We start from the raw sequence: 21,292 nt of genomic DNA, 5'->3' as shown, positions 1-21,292 counted from the left end.
GATGATTGTGAGTTTTACTGTACTGCACCTGCATGGCACAGCATTCAAAAGATCTCATCAGTCTTGATGAGGTGTCCCGGTCCAAAACATAGACTGTTTATTCTCTTCTATAGATGCTGCCTAACCTGCTGAGTTCTCCAGCATTTTGAGTATGTTGCTCGGATTTCTAGCATTCTGCAGAATCTTTGGATTCTGAAGGCTCGCCCTTGGCAGAAGGCGAAGGCATCACCTCCCTCGGGCCATGGGTTAATGGGGCACTCTCTATTCAGCAGCCAGACCACAAGCAGCTGTTTGCAGCTGTGCTGCAGATGTGGGCTGAGCAACATCTGGAACTAACCATTGTCTACTTGCTGTTCCATAGTTTTCGTCCACCATCGTGATAGAACACTACAGCACGGAAACAGGCTCTTTGGCCCATCTAGTCCATGCAGAACTATTATTCTGCCTAGTCCCATTGAGCTGCATGTGTGACCACAGCTCTCCATATCCCTCCCATCCACGTACCTATCCAAACTTCTCTTAAATATTGAAATTGGACCATCATCACCACTTCCACTGGCAGCTCATTCCACACTCTCTCCACCCTCTGAGTGAAGGAGTTTCCCCTCGAGTTCACCTTAAATATTTCACCTTTCACTCTTAATCCATGACTTCTAGTTCTAATCTCACCCAACCTCAGTGGAAAAAGCCTGCTTGCATGTACCCTCATAAATGTGTATACAACCATTAAATATCCCCTCATTCTCCTACACTCCAGGGAGCAAAGTCCTAACCTGTTTACCCTTTCCTGATTCAACATCTGGAGAAACAGCTGGAAGGGGATGCACCAATGACTTCTGTCTTTCCGTGGAGCCTCATTCAGATTCAATGGTCAAACACAAATCTGGCCTACTTCTCTGAGTTATAAGGAAGTGAAGCCATATTACATTTTTAAAAAAAATTTCAAAATACAGCATGATAATGAGCCCACGTCGCCTAAATACTGTGCGGATTTCAGATGTGGGAGGAAACCGGAGCACTGGGAGGACACCCACACGGTCACGGGGACAACACACAAACTCCATATAGACAACATACAAACCCCATATAGAACACGGTGGAATTGAACCCCAGTCTCACAGCCGGAGATGTAAAGTGTTACTCTAACCGCTATGCTATTGTGCTGCCCCCATTCCTTCCCCCAGTTATCCTCATTCCCTTTCTTGTGAGAGATGGATGAATGACTGAACAGTGGGAAAGATAGTTCTTCTGACAGTAATTTGTTGAGGAGGCTACTAACAAATCCCACTCTGCCTCACAAACTACACCTCTAGATTGTCCACACAGTCCCTTCATTTCCCATTTCCACAAACTCTACAAACCCTGTCCCTGTTTCCCATTTGTACAAACTCTACAAACCCTGTCCTTGCTTCCCATTTCTACAAACTCTACAAACCCTGTCCCTGTTTCCCATTTCTACAAACTCCACAAACCCTGTCTCTGTTTCCCATTTTTACAAACTCCTCAAACCTTGTCTCTCTTATTTCCCATTTCTAGCCACATTTTGCAAAGCTGTTGAGAAAGAAATGGCTCGAAAATGCGGAAAGCTTTGAAAGTATCGTTACCGCCATCCGAGAGCACTTCAACCATTTCCACAAGATGAAAACTCCACCGTATCAGGTATGGTCACCATGACGGAATATGGGTCTATGGACTGCTAAATGTGTCAGATCGGGAGGGCACTTGTCCTGATCATCTTCACTGGTGCACCCAGTTGTGTTGAGACTCATTCTACATAGTCACAGCGTGCACTGTCGCCGCGTATACCTCACCAAGTGCCCTTGCCCTGTGCACATGTTACGTACATTCAGTATGTATATGCTCACCACCTACACACTCAACGTGTGCTGAGCTCCACTCTATGCAGTCCCACTGCCTGCTGTCTCACTGTCTGCGGCCTCACTATTTGCATCCTGTACAAAATCAGACAGCATCTGTGGAGGGGAATGAACAGTTACCGTTTCAAGCCAATACCATTCATCATTTCCATAAGACTATAAGACATAGGAGCAGAATTAGGCCATTTGGCCCATCGAGTCTTCTCCATCATTCAATCATGGCTGATCCTTTTTTCCCTCCTCAACCTCATTCCCCAGCCTTCTCCCCGTAACCTTTGATAGGTCCAATCAAGAATCTTCAATCTCTGCCTTAGATACACCCAACAACCTGGCCTCCACAGCTGCCCGTGGTAATAAATCCCACAAATTCACCACCCTCTGTCGAAAGGAATCTCTCCGTATCTCTGTTTCAAATGGACGCCCCTCTATCCTGAGGGGCAGAATTGTCAACTGTTTATTCCCCTCCGTAATGCTGCCTGACATGCTGGGTTCCTCCAGCGTGTTATGTGTGAATTGATTCAGATTTTCAGCATCTGCCAAATCTCTTGTTTCTGCTTTCATTTTTCTGTGTGCATCGTCGCTACCCGTAGTGTTACAGTGGGTAGTCTCACAGTATGTAGTCTCACGGTATACATCTTGCATGGTTTTACTCTGCACTGTCTTGGTGTATGGCCCTAGTTTTCAGTCTTTCTCTGTACAACGCCACAGAGTAAACAAGTAGAGCACAGTCCCAGCAGCTCCCTCGCTCCCCACTGTCTAATATCCCAGGCTCACCCACTCTTCTTGTGAACTAGAGAGAACCCCCTGTGCAGTTACTGGTGGCGAGGTGAGTCTGTCCTTGTGTTCCTGCAGACCCTGGTCAATAACGTTCACCTGTGGGTGGTCACTGAGTACCTGAGGACGCTGGTGCAGAGGAGGGTGACCTGCACCTCGGGCGAGATGCGTGCCAAGCTGGCGCAGCGGATCAGCGGAGAGTCCGAGCAGCTGCAGGAGCTCTTCCGCAGTCTGGTGAGTGCTCAAAGGGAGAGGGGTGGAGTGTGAAGGGGAGAGTGAGGCCAGGTGGCAGGGTTCACAGGTCAGCTGGATGTAGATGGGACTGGGGTCAGGTAACGAGAAACTGAGGTCAAGGATGGTGAGACTGGTGACACAAGGTTGATGTCAGGTGATGAGAGACTAGGGTCAGGTGACAAGAGGCTGGGGCCAGGTGGCTAGAATCTGGGGTCAGCTGACATGTGACTGGGTCAACTGATATGAGTCTTCGGTCAGCTGACATGTGACTGGGGTCAGCTGACATGAGTCTGGGGTCAGGTGATGTAAGTCTGGGGTCATAGAGAAGTACAGCACAGAAAAAGAACCTCTGGCCCATCTAGTACATACCAAAACTAGTTAAACTGCGCACTCCCATCGACCTGCACATCGTGGAAGATGCATGCAGCGCTAACGCTGTGGATCGGCGAGGAATCCAAGGGCCACGGCCCTCCATATCCCTACAATTCATGCACCTATCCACACTTCTCCTTAACATTGAAATCGAGCTCGTATGCACCTCATTCCACACTCTCATGACCCTCTGACTGAAGAAATTCTCCTTATGTTCCTCTTGAACTTTTCACCTTTCACCCTTAATCTGTGACATCTTTAAGAAAAAAGCCGAAATAAACAAGCTAATTAATTAGGTGCCGCCCGGCACGTAAATGTCGGCCCAGATCAGAGGCGACTCAATTGGCAATCCGATTAATTAGGGCGGCACCTAATTAATTAGCTTGTTTATTTCGGCTTTTTTCTTAAAGATGTGCTGGGTGCGTCCCGGCTACCGCTGCACCCCTGCATTCTTCGCAGCAATGTATTGGTCCGCAGCTCGGAGGTTGGGGCCACTGTTCTAAGGAATACAGTGCTAACCTATTCAATCTCTTCTTATGACTCAGATCCTCCAGATCTGACAAAATCCTTGTAAACTTTCTCTGCACTTTTTCAACCTTGTTACTTCTTATCTTGTTGACCAAATCTGCTCACATACAACAAATTAGGCCTCACCGATGTCTATACAGCATCAACATAACATCCCATCTTCTGCACTCAGTACATTGATATATGAAGGCCAATGTGCCAAAAGCTATCTTTACGACCCTATCTACCTGTGACATTGCTTTTAATGAATTATGGACCTGTATTCCCAGATCCCTTTGTTCTACTGCACTCCTCGGTGCCCTACCGTTTACTGTGTAGGATCTCCCCAGTTGGTTCTAATGAAGTGCAAAATCTCGCACTTGTCTGCAGTAAATTACATCTGCCATTTTTCAGCCCATTTTTCCACCAGGTGTGGATTCCTCTACAAGCCATGATAGCCTTCCTCACTGTCCACTACACCCCAATCTTGGTATCATCCACAAATTTACTGATCTAGTTAACGACATTATATTCCAGATCAATGATACAGATGACAAACAACAAAGAGCCCAGCACCGATCCCTGTGGCACTCCACTAGTCACAGGGCTCCAGTCAGAGAGGCAACCCTCTACTATCACCCTCAAAGCTAATGTCTAATCCAATTTACTGCTTCATTTTGAATGCCAAGCGACTGAACCTTCTTGATCAACCCCCCATGTGGGACCTTGTCAAATGCCTTACTAAAGTCCATGTAAGCAACATCCATTGCCTTCCCTTCATCCACTTTCCTGGTAACTTCCTCAAAAACTCGGTAAGATTTTTTTAGACATGACCTACCATGCACAAAGCCATGCTGACTCTCATTAATCAGACCATATCTATCCAAATACTTATATATCTGGTCCCTAGAATACCTTCCAATAACTTTCCCACAGCTAATGTCAGACTCACTGCCCTATAATTTCCTGGTTTATTCCTAGAGTCTTTTTTAAACAGTGGAACAACACTGGCCGTCCTCCAATCCTCTGGCATCTCTCTTGATGCTCAGGATGAGTTAAATATCTCTGCTAGGGCCCCGACAATTTCTGCACTTGCCTCCCACAGGGTCTGAGGGAACATCTTGTCAGGCCCTGAGGATTCATCCACCCTGATTTGCTTCAGGAGAGCAAACACCTCCTCCTCTGTAATCTGCACAGGGTCCACGAAGTTGATGATGCTTTGCCTCACTTCTGTGGACTCTGTGTCCATCTCCAGAGTAAATACAGATGCTAAGAATGGCTTTAAGTTCTCTGTTTTGTCTCCACACACGGATTACCATTCTAGTCTTCCAGAGGACCGATTTTGCCCCTTGTAATCGTTTTGCTCGTAACATATCTGTAGAATCTCTTAGGATTCTCCTTCACCCTGTCTGCTAGGGCAACCTCATGCCTTCTTTTAGCCCTCCTGATTTCTTTATTAAGTATCCTCTTGCATTTCTCATACTCCATAAGCACCTCATTTGTTCAAACCTGCCTAGACTTGCTGTGTACCTCCTTTTTTCTCTCAACCAGGACTTCAATATCTCTTGAAAACCAAGGTTACCTACACTTGTGATGTGAGGTGATGTGAGACGGATCAGGTAATGTGAGGCTGGAGTCAGTTGACTAGACACTGGGGTCAAGTCAAGTGATGTGAGGCTGGGGTTCGGTGACATGAGACAGCATCAAGTAAAGAGAGACTGGGTGGGGCTGGGGTCCGGTGATGAGGTCAAGGGTTTTGGAGTAGGTAGTTCGACAGTAGGAGATAGCAAAGTGACCGAGAAGGGATTGGGCCACAATGGGCCCCTTGTCTAAGAAAAGATGTGCCGTCATTGGAGAGGCTCCAGAGGAGGTTCACTGGAATGATCCCAGAATGAAAGGATTAACATAGGAGGAGCATTTGAGGGCTCTGGGCCTGTAATCACTGGAGTTTAGAAGAATGGGGGGGGGATTTCATTGAAACCTATCAGGTATTGAAAGGAATGGATAGAGTGGGTGTGGAGAGGATATTTAATATAGTGGGGGAGTCTTGGACCAGAATAGAAGGACTACCCCAAGGAATTTCTCTTTTTAGGTTGGTAGGTTCTTGACTACTCAGGGTGTCAAAGGTTACGGGAGAAGACAGGAGAATGGGGTTGGGAGGAATAATAAATCAGCCATGATGGAATGGTGGAGCAAACTCGATGGGCTGAATGGCCTAATTCTGCACCCATGTGCTATATTGTGGTCTTGTGAATGATGAGTGGGGAAGATGTCTCAGGTGTATCTGGGAAGGGGCAGCAGGTGAGGTGGGACGGGGATTGGGATGATGATATATTTTCTGGGGGCACATTGAGCACATTCCCAGTGAACCTGGGAAGGTTTCAGTCCTTGTCTTCTGGTGCAGCATATGAGAAATTTCTCCCTGCTCCAGCATGACTTGACAAACCCGAACCATAGGTTATAACACATAAGGAGATATAGAAAAATAACTTGTGCTTCCATTTCATAATTAAAACTGTAGCCTAATAATTCTGATAGGGGCTTTTCAACACAGCAGTGGCTGATGGGCTTGCTTCACCTCCATTGCCATTTCTCACAATCTCTGAAGAAGAGTAACACTAAGAAGGATGAGGAGAGAGGAAATGAGGTTAAATCAGCAGAAGAGAACATGAAAGAGATAGTAAGATATGAAAAGTGGGTTGTGTGCTGTGCCTTCGTAGTTGATCCGAAAGACCGGGTTTGTCATTTTTCACAAAGTTAGACTTTTGACACAATGGAGCAGCAGGTAGTGCTGCTGCCTCACAGCTTCAGAGACCCCGGTTCAGTCCTGACTTACAGCACTGTCGGTGTGGAGTTTGCACAGACTCCCTGTAACCTTGTGGGTTTCCTTCAGAAAGTCCGTTTTCCTTCCACATCCCAAAGAAGTGTGGGTCAGTGTGAATTCCTCCCTAAAGTGTGGGTGAGGGCTGGAATCTGGGAGGTGCTGATGAGCGTGTGGGAAGAATACTTAGGGATCAGTACAGGATTGATGTGAGTGGGGGCTCAATGGTCATCACAGATTCAATGGGCTGAAGGACCTGTTAAAGGAGGGAAATATTAGCTTTATTTGTCACATGTACCTTGAAATATCAAAACATACAGTGAAATGTGTCATTTGCGTCAATGACCAACACAGTCCAAATATGTGCTGGGGGCAGCCCGCAAGTGTCCTCATGCTTTCAGAGCTAACACAGCATGCCCACAGTTTACTAGCCCTAACCCGCACATCTTTAATACATGGAAGGGAATCAAAGCACCTGGAGGAAACCCACACGGTCAGAGACAGAATATACACATTTACTGCAGACAGTGGCAGGAATGGAACCCTGATCACGGTCGTTGGTGACCACGATCGCAATCGGTCAGAGAGAGAACATACATATTTACTGTAGACAGTGGCAGGGATCAAACCCTGATCACAGCGTTGCCTTGTAAGGTGTAACACTATCCGCTGCACTGCTATGCTGCCTTTCACACAACTGTTCTGTACTACGTAACTACAAGTACAAGTACAAACCAAGGCAAACTTTGCACGTAACACATTCCCAGTGGTGACATCTCTGGGTCTGAGACTGGGCTTGCTGAAACACTCAGCACTGAAGGACAACGGCCTCACTTCATCTCCACAGAATTCCACCTTGTCCTGGCTGGACGCTGCTATTGGTCACCAGGCCGAGATCATCAAACTAAAGGAAATCTCCTCCATCCAGGTGGAAGTCGGGGTCTTGGTGAGCAGTTATCCTGATGTACGGTGAGTTAAACTGCTCCTCTTTGCCAGCTCTACATTGCCACCTTTTCACTCTCCACTTCATCCACGTTCTTCTGCTTTCTCCCTGTAAACTTTGACACCTTGATTAATCAAGAATCTATCAATCTCCACTTTAAATACACCCAATGGCTTGGCCTCCACAGGCAATGAACTCCACATTCACCACGCCCAGCTAAAGAAATCCTCCTCATCTCTGTTCTAATGGGACATCATTGTATGCTGAGGCTGTGCTCTTTGGTCCTAGACTCTTGGGCTGTTGGAAATATCCTCTCCATGTCCACTCTATCTAGGCCTTCCAGTATTTTGTAGGTTTCAAAGAGATCCACTTTCATTCTTCTAATCTCTAGTATGAAAATATGGACTATTGACCTCAAAATCCACCTTGTTATGATTTTGCACCTTATTACCTTCCTGCACTGCACTTTCTCTGTATTTACTGCACTTTTTTCAGTGCTCTGTTATTGTTATAGTTTTACCCTGTACTACCGCAGTTCACCATGTAATGACTTGATCTGCACAAACAGTATACAAGACAAGCTTTTCACTGTATCTTACTACATGTGACAGTTGTAAACCAATTCCAATTCTAATTCTCTAAAAATCACCTGTGAATCAAATGGGCATTTATAAAGGTCTAATATTTTGATCATTAGTTACACAGTAGAATTTGAAACACAAGAAATTCTGCAGATGTTGGAAATCCAGAGCAACACACATTAAATTTCTGGAGGAACTCAGCAGGTCAGGCAGCACCTACGGAAATGAATAAACAGTCAATGTTTCAGGTCAAGGCCCTTCTTCAGGACTCGGCCCGAAACATCGACTGTTAATTCATTTCCATGGATGCTGCCTGACCTGCTGAGTTCCTCCAGCTTTGGATTTGCAGCACCTGTAGAATCTCTTGTTTCCCTCAAAGAGAAGGAAGAAGACATTATAGGATATTTTCACCCGCCCCATGTTTGTCTCAGACCTCCTGAAAAGAATCCAAACCCTTCCTCTTTCTTGTGCAATGTGCAAACAATGGGAAATGCTTCAAGATGACAAGAACTTCCTGAACTTTTAGTTAAATCCCAAGTGTATTCAGAGACTGACGCCAAGGAATGTTGAACACATGTGAAAATATTCCTTGCTGCTCCTTCAGAGATGTTTTTGGCACCGGGACAGAATTTTATGAGGGAGGCAGAGGGAAAGGTTCTGCCTCGTGCTATCAATTGCCTTTTTAATTCTGTTATTTTTCCGGATCTTTCTTCCTGACTGCTCACATCCTGACGGTCAGGACCCACTGCTGATGAATTTTGACAAGTGTCTATTTCCTGTTTGACTTTAAGTCCTACTTATAGTAAGTGAGGAAGTAAAACCCTGGCATAGATCGAGGACAGGAAGTAGGATCAGGAGTACTTCCTGTTCTATTAGCCATTTTGGGTGTCATCAAGCCATAAAAATTAATCTACAGCAGAGAAAAACAGACCATGTAACCTTCCTTCTTACTTCCTAACAACAACTGATTAAAACTCTCAGCAGCCAATGGACATAGTCTGAACAATATTTCACTGAGAATGAAACTCTAGCTTGACTGTTCCCTTCTCAAGCAACTGCCTCTTTGACCTCTTACGAATCTGGCCAAATACGCAGGCACAGCAGTAGAAACCATCACCAGCAACATTCAGGGACTGATTCCTAGGAAGTGGTCTGACTGTTTGCTGCTGGGCCAATGATTCAAAGTCGCAAGTTCAAATCCCATCAGGACAGCTGGGAAATTTAAATTTAACTATTTAAAGAAAGTGATGTTTAAGATATGAAAGAAAAATATCACTGTAACGACCGAAAAGGGTATTAAATAAAAACAGATTTCTGCATTACAGAGATTATTCATCTTTTGAAGCCCAATTGAACTGAGCTAAGATGTTAGTACACTTTCAACACACATACACATAATGGGAGGCACAAGGGCATAGTTAACATAACAGCCAGCTGTAAGGTCAGGGTTCAATACCCACTGCTGTCTGTATCACTGATCGGGGATCAATACCCACTGCTGCCTGTATCACTGATCGGGGATCAATACCCACTGCTGTCTGTATCACTGATCGGGGATCAATACCCACTGCTGCCTGTATCACTGATCAGGGATCAATACCCGCTGCTGTCTGTATCACTGATCGGGGATCAATACCCACTACTGCCTGTATCACTGATCAGGGATCAATACCCACTGCTGCCTGTATCACTGATCGGGGATCAATACCCACTGCTGTCTGTATCACTGATCGGGGATCAATACCCACTACTGCCTGTATCACTGATCGGGGATCAATACCCACTGCTGCCTGTATCACTGATCGGGGATCAATACCCGCTGCTGTCTGTATCACTGATCGGGGATCAATACCCACTACTGCCTGTATCACTGATCGGGGATCAATACCCACTGCTGTCTGTATCACTGACCGGGGATCAATACCCACTACTGCCTGTATCACTGATCGGGGATCAATACCCACTGCTGCCTGTATCACTGATCGGGGATCAATACCCACTGCTATCTGCATCACTGACTGGGGATCAATACCCACTGCTATCTGTCAGGAGTTGGTATGTTCTCCCCGTGACCGTGTGGGTTTCCTCTGGGTGCTCCAGTTTCCTCTCCCATTCCAAAGGCGTACATTCAGGATTAGTGAGGTGTGGACACGCTATGCTGGAGCTGGAAGCAAGGCGATACTTGCGGGCTGCCCTCAATGCAATCCTCACAGATCTGATTTGACAGAAATGACACACTTCACTATATGTTGTGATGTACTCATGGCAAATAAAACTAACCTAACTCTGAAAACCAATGCCAGTGAATGACAACAGAGAAAGTAATACGGACAGCTTCTACTCCACTGTGTGACGTACGGTAATTAAATAGTTCCCCAGTGGACCACAAGGCTCGTGACAAGACTTTAAAATAAAAGATAAACTGGACCCTTGAACTCACAATCTACCTCGTATGGTATTGCTCCTAATTGTTTCAAAGTTTCAAAGTACATTTCCTATCAGAGAATGTATAAATCGTACAACCTTGAGATTTGTGGTGTACTGTCTAGCTGCACAGCACCTATAACACTTTATCCTGCATTCTGTTGTTGTTTTATTTCAATGCACTGTCTAATGATCTGATCTACAGCAATTAATTGTCCTTTGGCTCTTTTGCTCTTCCCACTTCTTTCAAACAAAAGGGGTAGCCATGGTCACTTGCATGGGTCCCAGCTATGCCTGCCTACGTGACTACATGGAACAGTCTATGTTCCAAGCCTACACTGGTGACCGTTCCACACTCTTCCTATGCTGCATCGACAGCTGCATTGGTGCTACTTCCTGCGTCGACTTCATCCACTTTTCCTCCAACTTCCACCCTGCCCTCAAATTCACCTGGTCCCTTTTCTGATACCTCCCTCTCCTTTCTCAATCTCACTGTCTCTATTTCCGGAGACAGTTTATCCACCGATGTCTCTTATAAACCCATGGACTTTCACAGCTACCTGGACTATACCTCTTCCCATCCTGTTACTTGTAAAAACACCATCCCCCTTCTCTCAAATCCGCTCTCAGGTTGAGGTTTTTCATTCCATAATGAAGGAGATGTCCTCCTTCTTCAAAGAAAGGGGCTTCCCTTCTTCCACCATCAACATTGCTCTCAGCTGCATCTCTTCCATTTCACGCACGTCTGCTCTCACCCCATCCTCCCGCCACCCTACCAGGGATAGGGTTCTTCTTGTCCTTACCTACCACCCCATCAGCCTCTGCACCCAACACATAATTCTCTGTAACTTCTGCTACCTCCAACGGGATCCCACCACCAAGCACATCTTCCCCTCTCCCCCACTTTCTGCTTTCTGCAGGGATCCCCTATGCGACTCCCTCGTCTATTCATCCCTCCCCACTGATCGCCCTCCTGGCACTTACTCTTGCAAGCAGAACAAGTGCTACACCTGTCCCTAAACCCCCTCCCTCACTGCCATTCAGGGCCCCAAACAATCCTTCCAGTTGAGGTGAGGTGATACTATGTCCAGTGCTCCTGGTGTGGCTTCCTGTATATCAGTGACACCTGATGTAGATTGGGAGACTGCTTCGCTGAGTACCAGGAAAATCAGGATTTCCCAGTGGCTACCCATTTTAATTCTATTTCCCATTCCCATTCCAATATGTCAATCCATGGCCTCCTCCACTATTATGATGAGGCCACACTCAGGTTGGAGGAACACCACTTATATTCCGTCTGAGTAGCTTCCAACCTGATGGCATGAACATCGATTTCTCAACCTTCCAGTAATGCCCCCCTTCACCACTCCCCATCCGCTTTTCCCTCTCTCACCTTGCCCACCCATCACTTCCCCTGGTGTTCCTCCCCCTTTTCTTTTTCTATGGCCTTTCTATCAGACTCCTCCTTTTCTAGCCCTGTATCTCTTTCACCAATCAGGTTCCCAGCTCTTTACTTCACCCCCCCCCCCCACTTCTGACAACACTATCAGAAATGGGAAAGTCAGAAAAAGTCAGAAAGTCGAGCTTATTGTCATCTGCACAAGTACATGTGTGCACAGGTGCAATGAAAAATTTACTTGCAGTAGCATCACAGGCTCATGACATCAGAAGATCCAAGCCATGATCTCTTCTCACTGTTGCCATCAGGAATGAGGTACGGGAGCCTCAGGTTCCACATCACCAGCTTCAGGAATAGGTCAGCCATCAGACTCCTAAACCAGAGGGGTTAACTTCACTCACCCCAACACTGAACTGATTCCACAACCTATGGACACACTTTCAAGGGCTCTACAACTCGTGTTCTTGATATTTATTGCTTATTTATTTATTATTATTATTATGATTTTGTGTTCTTTTTGTATTTGTATAGTTTGTAGTCTTTTGCGCATTGGTTGTTTGTCTGCCCATGTGTGCATTTTTCATTAATTCTATTGTGTTTTTTTTGTATTTACTGTGAATGCCTATAAGAAAATGAATTTCAGGGTAGTATTTGGTGATATATATGTAGTTTAGTAATAAATTTACTTGGAACTTTGATGATAAACCCAAGAGATCTGCAGATGCTGGAAATCCAGAGCAATGCACACGAAATGCTGGAGGAACTCAGCAGTCATGAAAGTACAGTGGGGGGGGGGGGATGTCATAGGTAGGATTTTTACAGAGTGGCGGTGCTGGTAGAGGAGGATACATTACAAGCATAAAAATTTTTAAATAGGCACATGGATGAAAAAAAGATTGTGAGAATGAAGGGTTAGATTGATCTTTGAGTAGATTAAAATGTCAGTACAACATTGTGGGCTGAAGGGCCTGTACTGTGCTGCACTCTTCTATGTTCTCTCTCTACTGCCCTGATGAGGGCAAGCTCAGGTTGGAGGAGAAATAGCTCATATTTCGTCTGGTTAGCCTCCAACCTGATGGCATGAAATCCAATTTCTCTAACACATAAATTTCTCTCCATTCCGTCCTTCTCTGTTCTTCCATTCCTTATTCTGGTTTCCCTCTCACCTCTTCCCTTCTCTTCACTTGCCTATCATTTCCTCTTTCTCTTGCTTCCATTGTCCATTAGATTCCTTCTGCTTTATCCTTTTAAGGGTTCCTTAACATTGTTATAGCTGGGGGTGGTAGTGGGGACAAGCTCCCACAACTATTAAATGCTCCCAATGGGGTGCATCTCAGATAGCCTCTGACAGCCAAGTCCACCCTCTGGATTTCATGGGTGGCTTAGTAACTAAGCCTGGCAGAACAGTTTCTAGTGTCTGGAGAAGGGGCAAAGGAGGGTCACTAGGGTCTTAGAACCAGTTGCTTTGGGGAGACCTTCTCAGCCACAGCTGGAAACTCGTCTAAGAGAAGGAAAATTCTGATCTCAAACTTCTGCTGCCCATTCATGGGGAAGTCTTCAAAAATAAAACTTGTGGTAAAAATCTAGAGATGGAGTCCCTAAGGCCATTGAGTTCAACACTGATTGGCAACCCCTGTGACGCTGCTGGTGCCAAACTCTGTCAGTTTCTGTCATTACTTTGGGTTCATCAGAAATTACTAGGCTTACCTATAGCCCTCTATTTTGGTAAGCTCCATGTACCTATATAAAAGTCTCTTAAAAGACCCTATCGTATCCGCCTCCACCACCATTCCCAGCAGCCCATTCCACGCCGTCACCACTCTCTGAGTAAAAAACTCACCCCTGACATGTCCTCTGTACCTACTCCCCAGCATCTTAAACCTGTGTCCTCTTGTGGCAACCATTTCAGACCTGGGAAAAAGCCTCTGACTATCCACACGATCAATGCCTCTCATCATTTTATACACCTCTATCAGGTCACCTCTCATACTCCGTCGCTCCAAGGAGAAAACTATTCTGATAAGGCATGCTCCCCAATCCAGGTAGCATCCTTGTAAATCGCCTCTGCACCTTTTCTATGGTTTCCACGTCCTTCCTGTAGTGAGGCGACCAGAACTGAGCACAGTACTCCAAGTGGGGTCTGACCAGTGTCCTATATAGCTGCAACATTACCTCTCAGCTCCTAAATTCAATTCCACAATTGATGAAGGCCAATGCACCGTATGCCTTCTTAACCACAGAGTCAACCTGTGCAGATGCTTTGAGTGTCCTATGAACTCGGACCCCAAGATCCCTCTGATCCTCCACACTGCCGAGAGTCTTACCATTAATACTATATTCTGCCATCATATTTGACCTACCAAAATGAACCACTTCACACTTATCTGGGTTGAACTCCATCTGCCACTTCTCTGCCCAGTTTTGCATCCTATCAATGTCCCACTGCAACCTCTGACAGACCTCCACACTATCCACAACACCTCCAACCTTTGTGTCATCAGCAAACTTACCAACCCATCCCTCCAATTCCTCATCCAGGTCATTTATAAAAATCATGAAGGTTCCCAGAACAGATCCTTGAGGCACTCCACTGGTGACTGACCTACATGCAGAATATGATCTATCTACAACCATTCTTTGCCTTCTGTGTGCAAGTCAGTTCTGGATCCACAAAGCAATGTCCCCTTGGATCCCATGCCTCCTTAATTTCTCAATAAGCCTTGCATGGCGTATCTTAACAAATGCCTTGCTGAAATCCATATACACTACATTTACTGCTCTTCCTTCATCAGTGTGTTTAGTCATATCCTCAAAAAATTCAGTCAGGCTCATAAGGCATGACCTGCCCTTGACAAAGCCATGCTGACTACTCCTAATCATATTATACCTCTCCAAATATTCATAATTCCTGCATCTCAGGATCTTCTCCATCAACTTACCAACCACCGAAGTAAAACTCACTGGTCTATAATTTTCTGGGCTAGCTCTACTCCCTTTCTTGAATAAAGGAACAAAATCCGCAACCCTCCAATCCTCCGGAACCTCTCTTGTCCCCATTGATGATGCAAAGATCAGTGCCAGAGGCTCAGCAATCTCCTCCCTCACCTCCCACAGTAGCCTGGGGTACATCTCATCCGGTTCCGGTGACTTATCCAACTTGATGCTTTCCAAAAGCTCCAGCACATCCTCTTTCTTAATATCTACATGCTCAAGCTTTTCAGTCCGCTGCTTGGTGCAAATCACCAAGATCCTTTTCCATAGTGAATACGGAAGTAAAATATTCATTAAGTACCTCTGCCATTTCCTTCGGTTCCATACACACTTTCCCACTGTCACACTTGATAGGTCCTATTCTTTCACATCTTATCCTCTTGCTCTTCACATACTTATAGAATGCCTTGGGGTTTTCCTTAATACTGCCCGCCAAGGCTTTCTCATGGCCCCTTCTGGCTCTTCTAATTTCTTTCTTAATCTCCTTCCTATTAGCCTTATATTCTTCTAGATCTCTAACATTACCTAGCTCTCTGAACCTTTTGTAAGCTTTTCTTTTCTTCTTGACTAGATTTATTACAGCCTTTGTACACCACGGTTCCTGTACCCTACCATAACGTCCCTGTCTCATCGGAATGTACCCATGCAGAGCTCCACACAAACATCCCCTGAATATTTGGCACATTTCTTCCATACTTTTCCCTGAGAACGTCTGTTTCCAATTTAAGCCTCCAATTTCCTACCTAATAGCCTCATAATTCCCCTTACTCCAATTAAACATTTTTCTAACTTGTCTGTTCCTATCTGTCTTCAATGCTATTTTAAAGGAGATAGAATTATGAACATTATCTCCAAAATGCTCTCCCACTGAGAGACCTGACACCTGACCAGGTTCATTTCCCAATACCAGATCAAGTACAGCCTCTCCTCTTGTAGGCTTATCTATATATTGTGTCAAGAAACCTTCCTGAACACACCTAACAAACTCCACCCCATCTAAACCCCTTGCTCTAGGGAGATGCCAATTGATATTTGGGAAATTAAAATCTCCCATCATGACAACTCTGTTATTATTACACCTTTCCAGGATCTGTTTCCCTATCTGCTCCTCAATATCCCTGTGCCATTGGGCAGCCTAAGAAAAACACCCAGTAGAGTTATTGACCCCTTCCTGTTCCTAACCTCCACCCCCAGAGACTTTGTAGACAATCTCTCCATGACATCCACCTTTTCTGCAGCCGTGACACTATCTCTGATCAACAGTGCCACGCCCCTATCTCATCAGCCTCCCTCCCTGTCCTTTCTGAAACATCTAAAACCCGGCACTTGAAGTAACCATTCTTATCCCTGAGCCATCCAAGTCTCTGTAATGGCCACCACATCATATCTCCAAGTACTGATCTGCACTCTCAGCTCATCCGCTTTGTTCACAATCCTCCTTGCGTTAAAACAGACACATTTCAAACCGTCGGTCTGAGCGCATCCCTTCTCTATCACCTGCCTATCCTCCCTCTCGCACTGTCTCCAAACTTTCTCTATTTGTGATTTGGAGCAAGAAGGCTGCGAGTGAACTGCTGATTTTCCGGAGCAAAGGCAGTTTTTACCACTCGGTGTAAGAGAGAGGCAAGACTGCGCAGGTGTGTGACGTCAGCCAGTAGAGCACGAAAGGTTTAAAAAGAAGACCACCATGTCCAGCGGGCAGCGTTCGGAGAGACACAGAGTGAGACAGCTTTGGTTTAACGGGCTTAGGAGGTAATGGGACGAGGCGGGGTAGGTTTACCAGCGTTATTTGTGGAAAGGAGGAAATATGTGTGTGAGGCCAGTTTTTTGTGCTCGGTGTCAGATGTGGGAGGTCCTGGAGTCTCCCAGCCTCCTGGACAGCCATATCTGCACCCGATGTGTTGAGCTGCAGTTCTTGAGAGACTGATTTAGGGAACTGGAGTTGCAGCTCGATGACCTTCGTCTGGTCAGGGAGAACGAGGAGGGGATAGAGAGGAGTTATAGGCAGGTGGTCACGTTGGAGCGACGGGAGACAGACAAGTGGGTCACAGTCAGGAGGGGGAAGGGGAAGAGTCAGGTACTAGAGAGTACCCCAGTGACTGTACCCTTTGACAATAAGTACTCTTGTTTGAGTACTGTTGGGGGGGGGGGGAACAGCTTGCCTGGGGGAAGCAACAGTGGCCGTGCCCCTGGCACTGAGTCTGGCCCTGAGCCTCAGAAGGGTAGGGAAAGGAAGAGGATGGCAGCAGTGATAGGGGACTCTATACTTAGGGAGTCAGACAGGCGATTCTGTGGACGCAGGAAAGAAACTCAGATGGTCGTTTGCCTCCCAGGTGCCAGGGTCCGGGATGTTTCAGATCGCGTCCAAGATATCCTGCAGTGGGAGGGAGAACAGCCAGAGGTCGTGGTACATATTGGTACCAATGACATAGGTAGGAAAAGGGAAGAGGTCCTGAAAAAAGACTACAGGGAGTTAGGAAGGAAGTTGAGAAGCAGGACCGCAAAGGTAGTAATCTCGGAATTACTGCCTGTACCATGCGACAGTGAGAATAGGAATAGAATGAGGTGGTGGATAAATACGTGGCTGAGGGATTGGAGCTGGGGCAGGGATTCAGATTTGTGGATCATTGGGACCTCCTCTGGGATAGGTGTGACTTGTACAAAAAGGACAGGTTGCACTTGAAACCCAGGGGGACCAGTATCCTGGCAGGGAGGTTTGCTAAGGCTACTGGGGAGAGTTTAAACTAGAATTGTTGGGGTGTGGGAACTGGACTGAAAAGACTGGGAAGAGGAAGTTGGCTTACAAATAGAGAAATACAAACATGGCCAATTATTTTTTGGCTTTTGGTATGCTGGCCTTTATTAATCAGAGCATTGAGTATAGGGGTTGGGATGTAATGTTGAAATTTTATAAGGCATTGGTAAGGTCAAATTTGGAGTATTGTGTACAGTTCTGGTCACCGAATTATAGGAAAGATGTCAATAAAATTGAGAGTACAGAGGAGATTTACTAAAATGTTGCCTGGGTTTCATTTCTTTACTCAGAGAGTGGTAGCTGTGTGGAACGAGCTTCCAGCAGAAGTGGTTGAGGCAGGTTTGATGCTGTCCTTTAAAGTTAAATTGGACAGCTATATGGACAGGAAAGGAATGGAGGGTTATGGGCTGAGTGCAGGTCGGTGGGACTAGGTGAGAGTAAGAGTTCGGCGTGGACTAGAAGGGCCAAGATGGCCTGTTTCAGTGCCTTAATTGTTATATAGTTATATGTTATATGGTTATATTTACAGTGGGATTATGGTAATATAAAGCTTATAAATAGCCACCACCTCAATTATCTGTGCAGTCCTGTTTCTGATGTGCCCTTGTTCTTGTTCCCTCAGGAAGGGCCACATCTCCGCAGTGCTGCATATGAGAGGAGACTTGAGTTCCTCCGATCGACACTCAATCCTGGAGACAGTGCAGGAGCTCAACAGCCAGGACAGCGGACTCGAGCCTCCCCAGGACAGGGTGCTCTTCAGTGAAATAGATGAGGCAGCCGAGGCCCGTTGCTTCAGGGAGAGCTCTGTCTCCGGCTGCATGGCTCACTGGCTGTATGCCATCCGCGGCAGGTGACCTGTGGGGTGGGGTGGGGTGCGGTGGCTGAGGGGTCGGGCGAGTGGAAGGGGCAAGGGAGGAAAGGAGCAGGAACTGGACGAATGGTAGGGAAGAAGCTGTGATCACCAGCATCTGGGAGGGACGCATCAGAAGGTGCTTCACGTGTCGGAACTGGGATGAGAAGAGCACTTCAGCCCCAGGGCTTCTGCTGCGCTCGAAATGTCCTGGATTTTCAGTCGCCTCTCCTTCTTCCCTTTCTCCTCTGGAACTGGAACACGCTGCCTGCTGTACCCCATGTTTCTGGGAAACCCAACTAGCAGGGCCTCGCGACAGCTGTCTGCAAGGAGGTTGTATGTTCTCCCCGTGACCGCCTTGGTTTCCTCCCACATTCCAAAGACAAATGGGTTAGAGTTAGGCATGCTATGTTTGCACCAAAATCATGTAACAATTGCAAGTTGCCCGCAGTGCATAAACAATGCAAATGATGCATTTCACTGCATGTTTCGATGTACCTGTGACAGACGAAGCTAATCTTGAAAAATATATACTGAGGTCATAGACCGGATCACCTCTTGAAGAGTGAACTCAAACCTCCCCCTCCCCCTTCATTGATTGCTTGTGATGAGCGGGGAAATGCAGTTTTGATTATAATGGAAGGTCCCAGCAGTCGCAGAGATATAGCTGACGTACAACCACACACAGGAAGATCCCAGTCTGGAAATAAATGGGCCTGTATAGAATAGAAATTATAGCACTGTGAATTCCAGTGCAAAGAGGGGAGAGGTGGTATTGGACAGACAGAGAAAACCCATCCAATGCATTCCTGTAGGATTGGGAGTCAGATTAGGGTACAATATTCCTAGTTTTGTACTTAACTTAGAACCCACAAGAGAACCCTGTGTCAGCAACCAGGCAGCCTGCAAGCCACAAAAATCCAAAGCTTCCGAATCGGATCCAGGAAAAGGATAATGGGAGTGACCAAACACTGGATCCCTGCACTCGATTGTGAAGGAGATCCAGGGAGAAACGTTGTGACTTTCAACCACTGAGACTGTATAAATCTTTAATGTAAAATCCATATAATATCAACATTTAAATAAAGATCTTTCTAAATGTGTTGACTGCTTCCATAAGCCAGAGTCCTTTTGGTTAGGAGAATGAAGTTCCCAGAATCCCTATGGCTGTTGACTACTGGTGCAAGGAAGATGGTTTCCATCACACCACCTCCAACCTCTCCCACTGGGGTGTGCAGAACCATGAAGAGTGGAGTGACATTTGCAATTTTCCAGTCTTCCAGAACCATTCCATAATCTAGTAATTCCTGAAATATCATTACTAATGCCTCCACGATCCCTTCAGCTACCGCTTTCAGAACCCTGGGGTGTACATCATCTGGTCCAGGAGACTTTTCTACCTTCAGACCTTTCAGTTTCCCAAGAACCTTCTCTCTAGTTATGGTAACTTCACACACCTCATGGTCCCTGACACGTGGAAATTTCACCTCACTGCTAGTGTCTTCTACAGTGAAGAGTAATGCAAAATACTTACTCAATTTGTCCATTTCCTTGTCCCTATTACTATCTCTCCAGGATTGTTTTTCAAAATAGTCTGAAAGTCCCTAGCAATTCAGAAATTGGCATGCTTGGCTATGCCAGTACCTCGAACTTTCCAAGCCTGAACAGAGAGAAAAAACTGGGGTGTGTAGAACCAGGGGTCACTGTCTCAAAAGAGAGAATTGGTCACTTGCATAAAAAGGCCTGTTTCTATGATGTACTTATGCATCTATAAGGTGATGAAAACGGTATACATTAGGCAGAGGGTGACAAGTACCTAAGGGTCTCAAAGGGTATTTGGGAGAAGGCAGGAGAACGGGGTTGAGAGGGAAAATAAATCAGCCATGATGGAATGGCAGAGCAGACTCAATGGGCTGAATGGCCTAATTCTGCTCCTATGTCTTATGGTCTTATGGATGTTAAACAATAATGGGAAAAATTGTATAAAACAGGGGTTGTTTTATTGGGCTTTAATTTATTAGTAGATATATGTAGACAGCACTTCATTAAATCCAGCAGGACATCATCTCTATACAATCCACATACATTTTTTAAAAACTCAGACCACACTAACATTTCCATCACTGCCATCAATGAAACTCCATTGTTAGTTTTTGCCTCTTTCAGTCACAGTCTCATGGTGACATCACATCCTGCAGGACATCATTTCCTGTGTGTCATGGCAGTTTTCCCATGTGGACGCTTTAATTCCATGTCAACTGATTCACTCAAACAGAAGCAGATTTTCTGAAATGTGAGAGCTCCCTGTAAGTGTTGCTTCCTGTTGTGGAATTGGTTTTTCTCTGAAATGTTCTTGCATGGAATTCCATTTTCATTGCCCCTTATTCAAAATTGAGTCATAATCCTTTCATTTCTTGTGGTTCCTTGGTACATCGTCCAAAATATTTTGGGCACATTTATTAGACCATAAGACATAAGAGCAGATTAAGCCATTCAACCCATCGAGTCTGCTCCTCCATTCCATCATGGGTTATTTGTTATCTCTCTCAACCCCATTTTACTGCTTTTGACATCCTTATTAATCAAGAACCTATCAACTTCCACTTTAAGTACACCCAATAACTTAACCTCCACAGCCATCTGTGGCAGTGAATTTCACAGATTCATCACCCTCGGTCTGAAGAAATTCCTTTTCAACTCTGTTCTAAAGGGATATCCTTGTATTCTGAGGCTGTGCCCTCTTGTTCTGGACTCCACCCACTAT

General features: G+C 45.7%; 1 protein-coding gene across 2 annotated transcripts in view; it reads left to right on the top strand.

The window, feature by feature from the left end:
- Window positions 1-20,387, top strand: part of LOC140203942 (exocyst complex component 3-like protein 2) — a 67,460-nt gene extending 47,073 nt beyond the window's left edge. Inside the window, exons 9-13 of one of the 2 annotated variants that reach the window (XM_072270122.1) lie at window positions 1,537-1,659; window positions 2,730-2,885; window positions 7,433-7,554; window positions 18,301-18,528; window positions 19,395-20,387. In XM_072270122.1, the coding sequence (XP_072126223.1) occupies window positions 1,537-1,659; window positions 2,730-2,885; window positions 7,433-7,554; window positions 18,301-18,528; window positions 19,395-19,563 (798 nt within the window). In that variant the 3' untranslated portion in view covers window positions 19,564-20,387. Of the gene's footprint in view, window positions 1-1,536; window positions 1,660-2,729; window positions 2,886-7,432; window positions 7,555-18,300; window positions 18,534-19,394 lie in introns of those variants that run through there. The other variant, XM_072270120.1, reaches the window with a different exon arrangement.
- The last annotated feature ends 905 nt before the right edge of the window (window positions 20,388-21,292 follow it).

Source organism: Mobula birostris, chromosome 10, assembly GCF_030028105.1.
Source record: "Mobula birostris isolate sMobBir1 chromosome 10, sMobBir1.hap1, whole genome shotgun sequence".
NCBI lineage: Eukaryota > Metazoa > Chordata > Chondrichthyes > Myliobatiformes > Myliobatidae > Mobula > Mobula birostris.
This window is presented reverse-complemented; position numbering and strand designations above follow the sequence as displayed.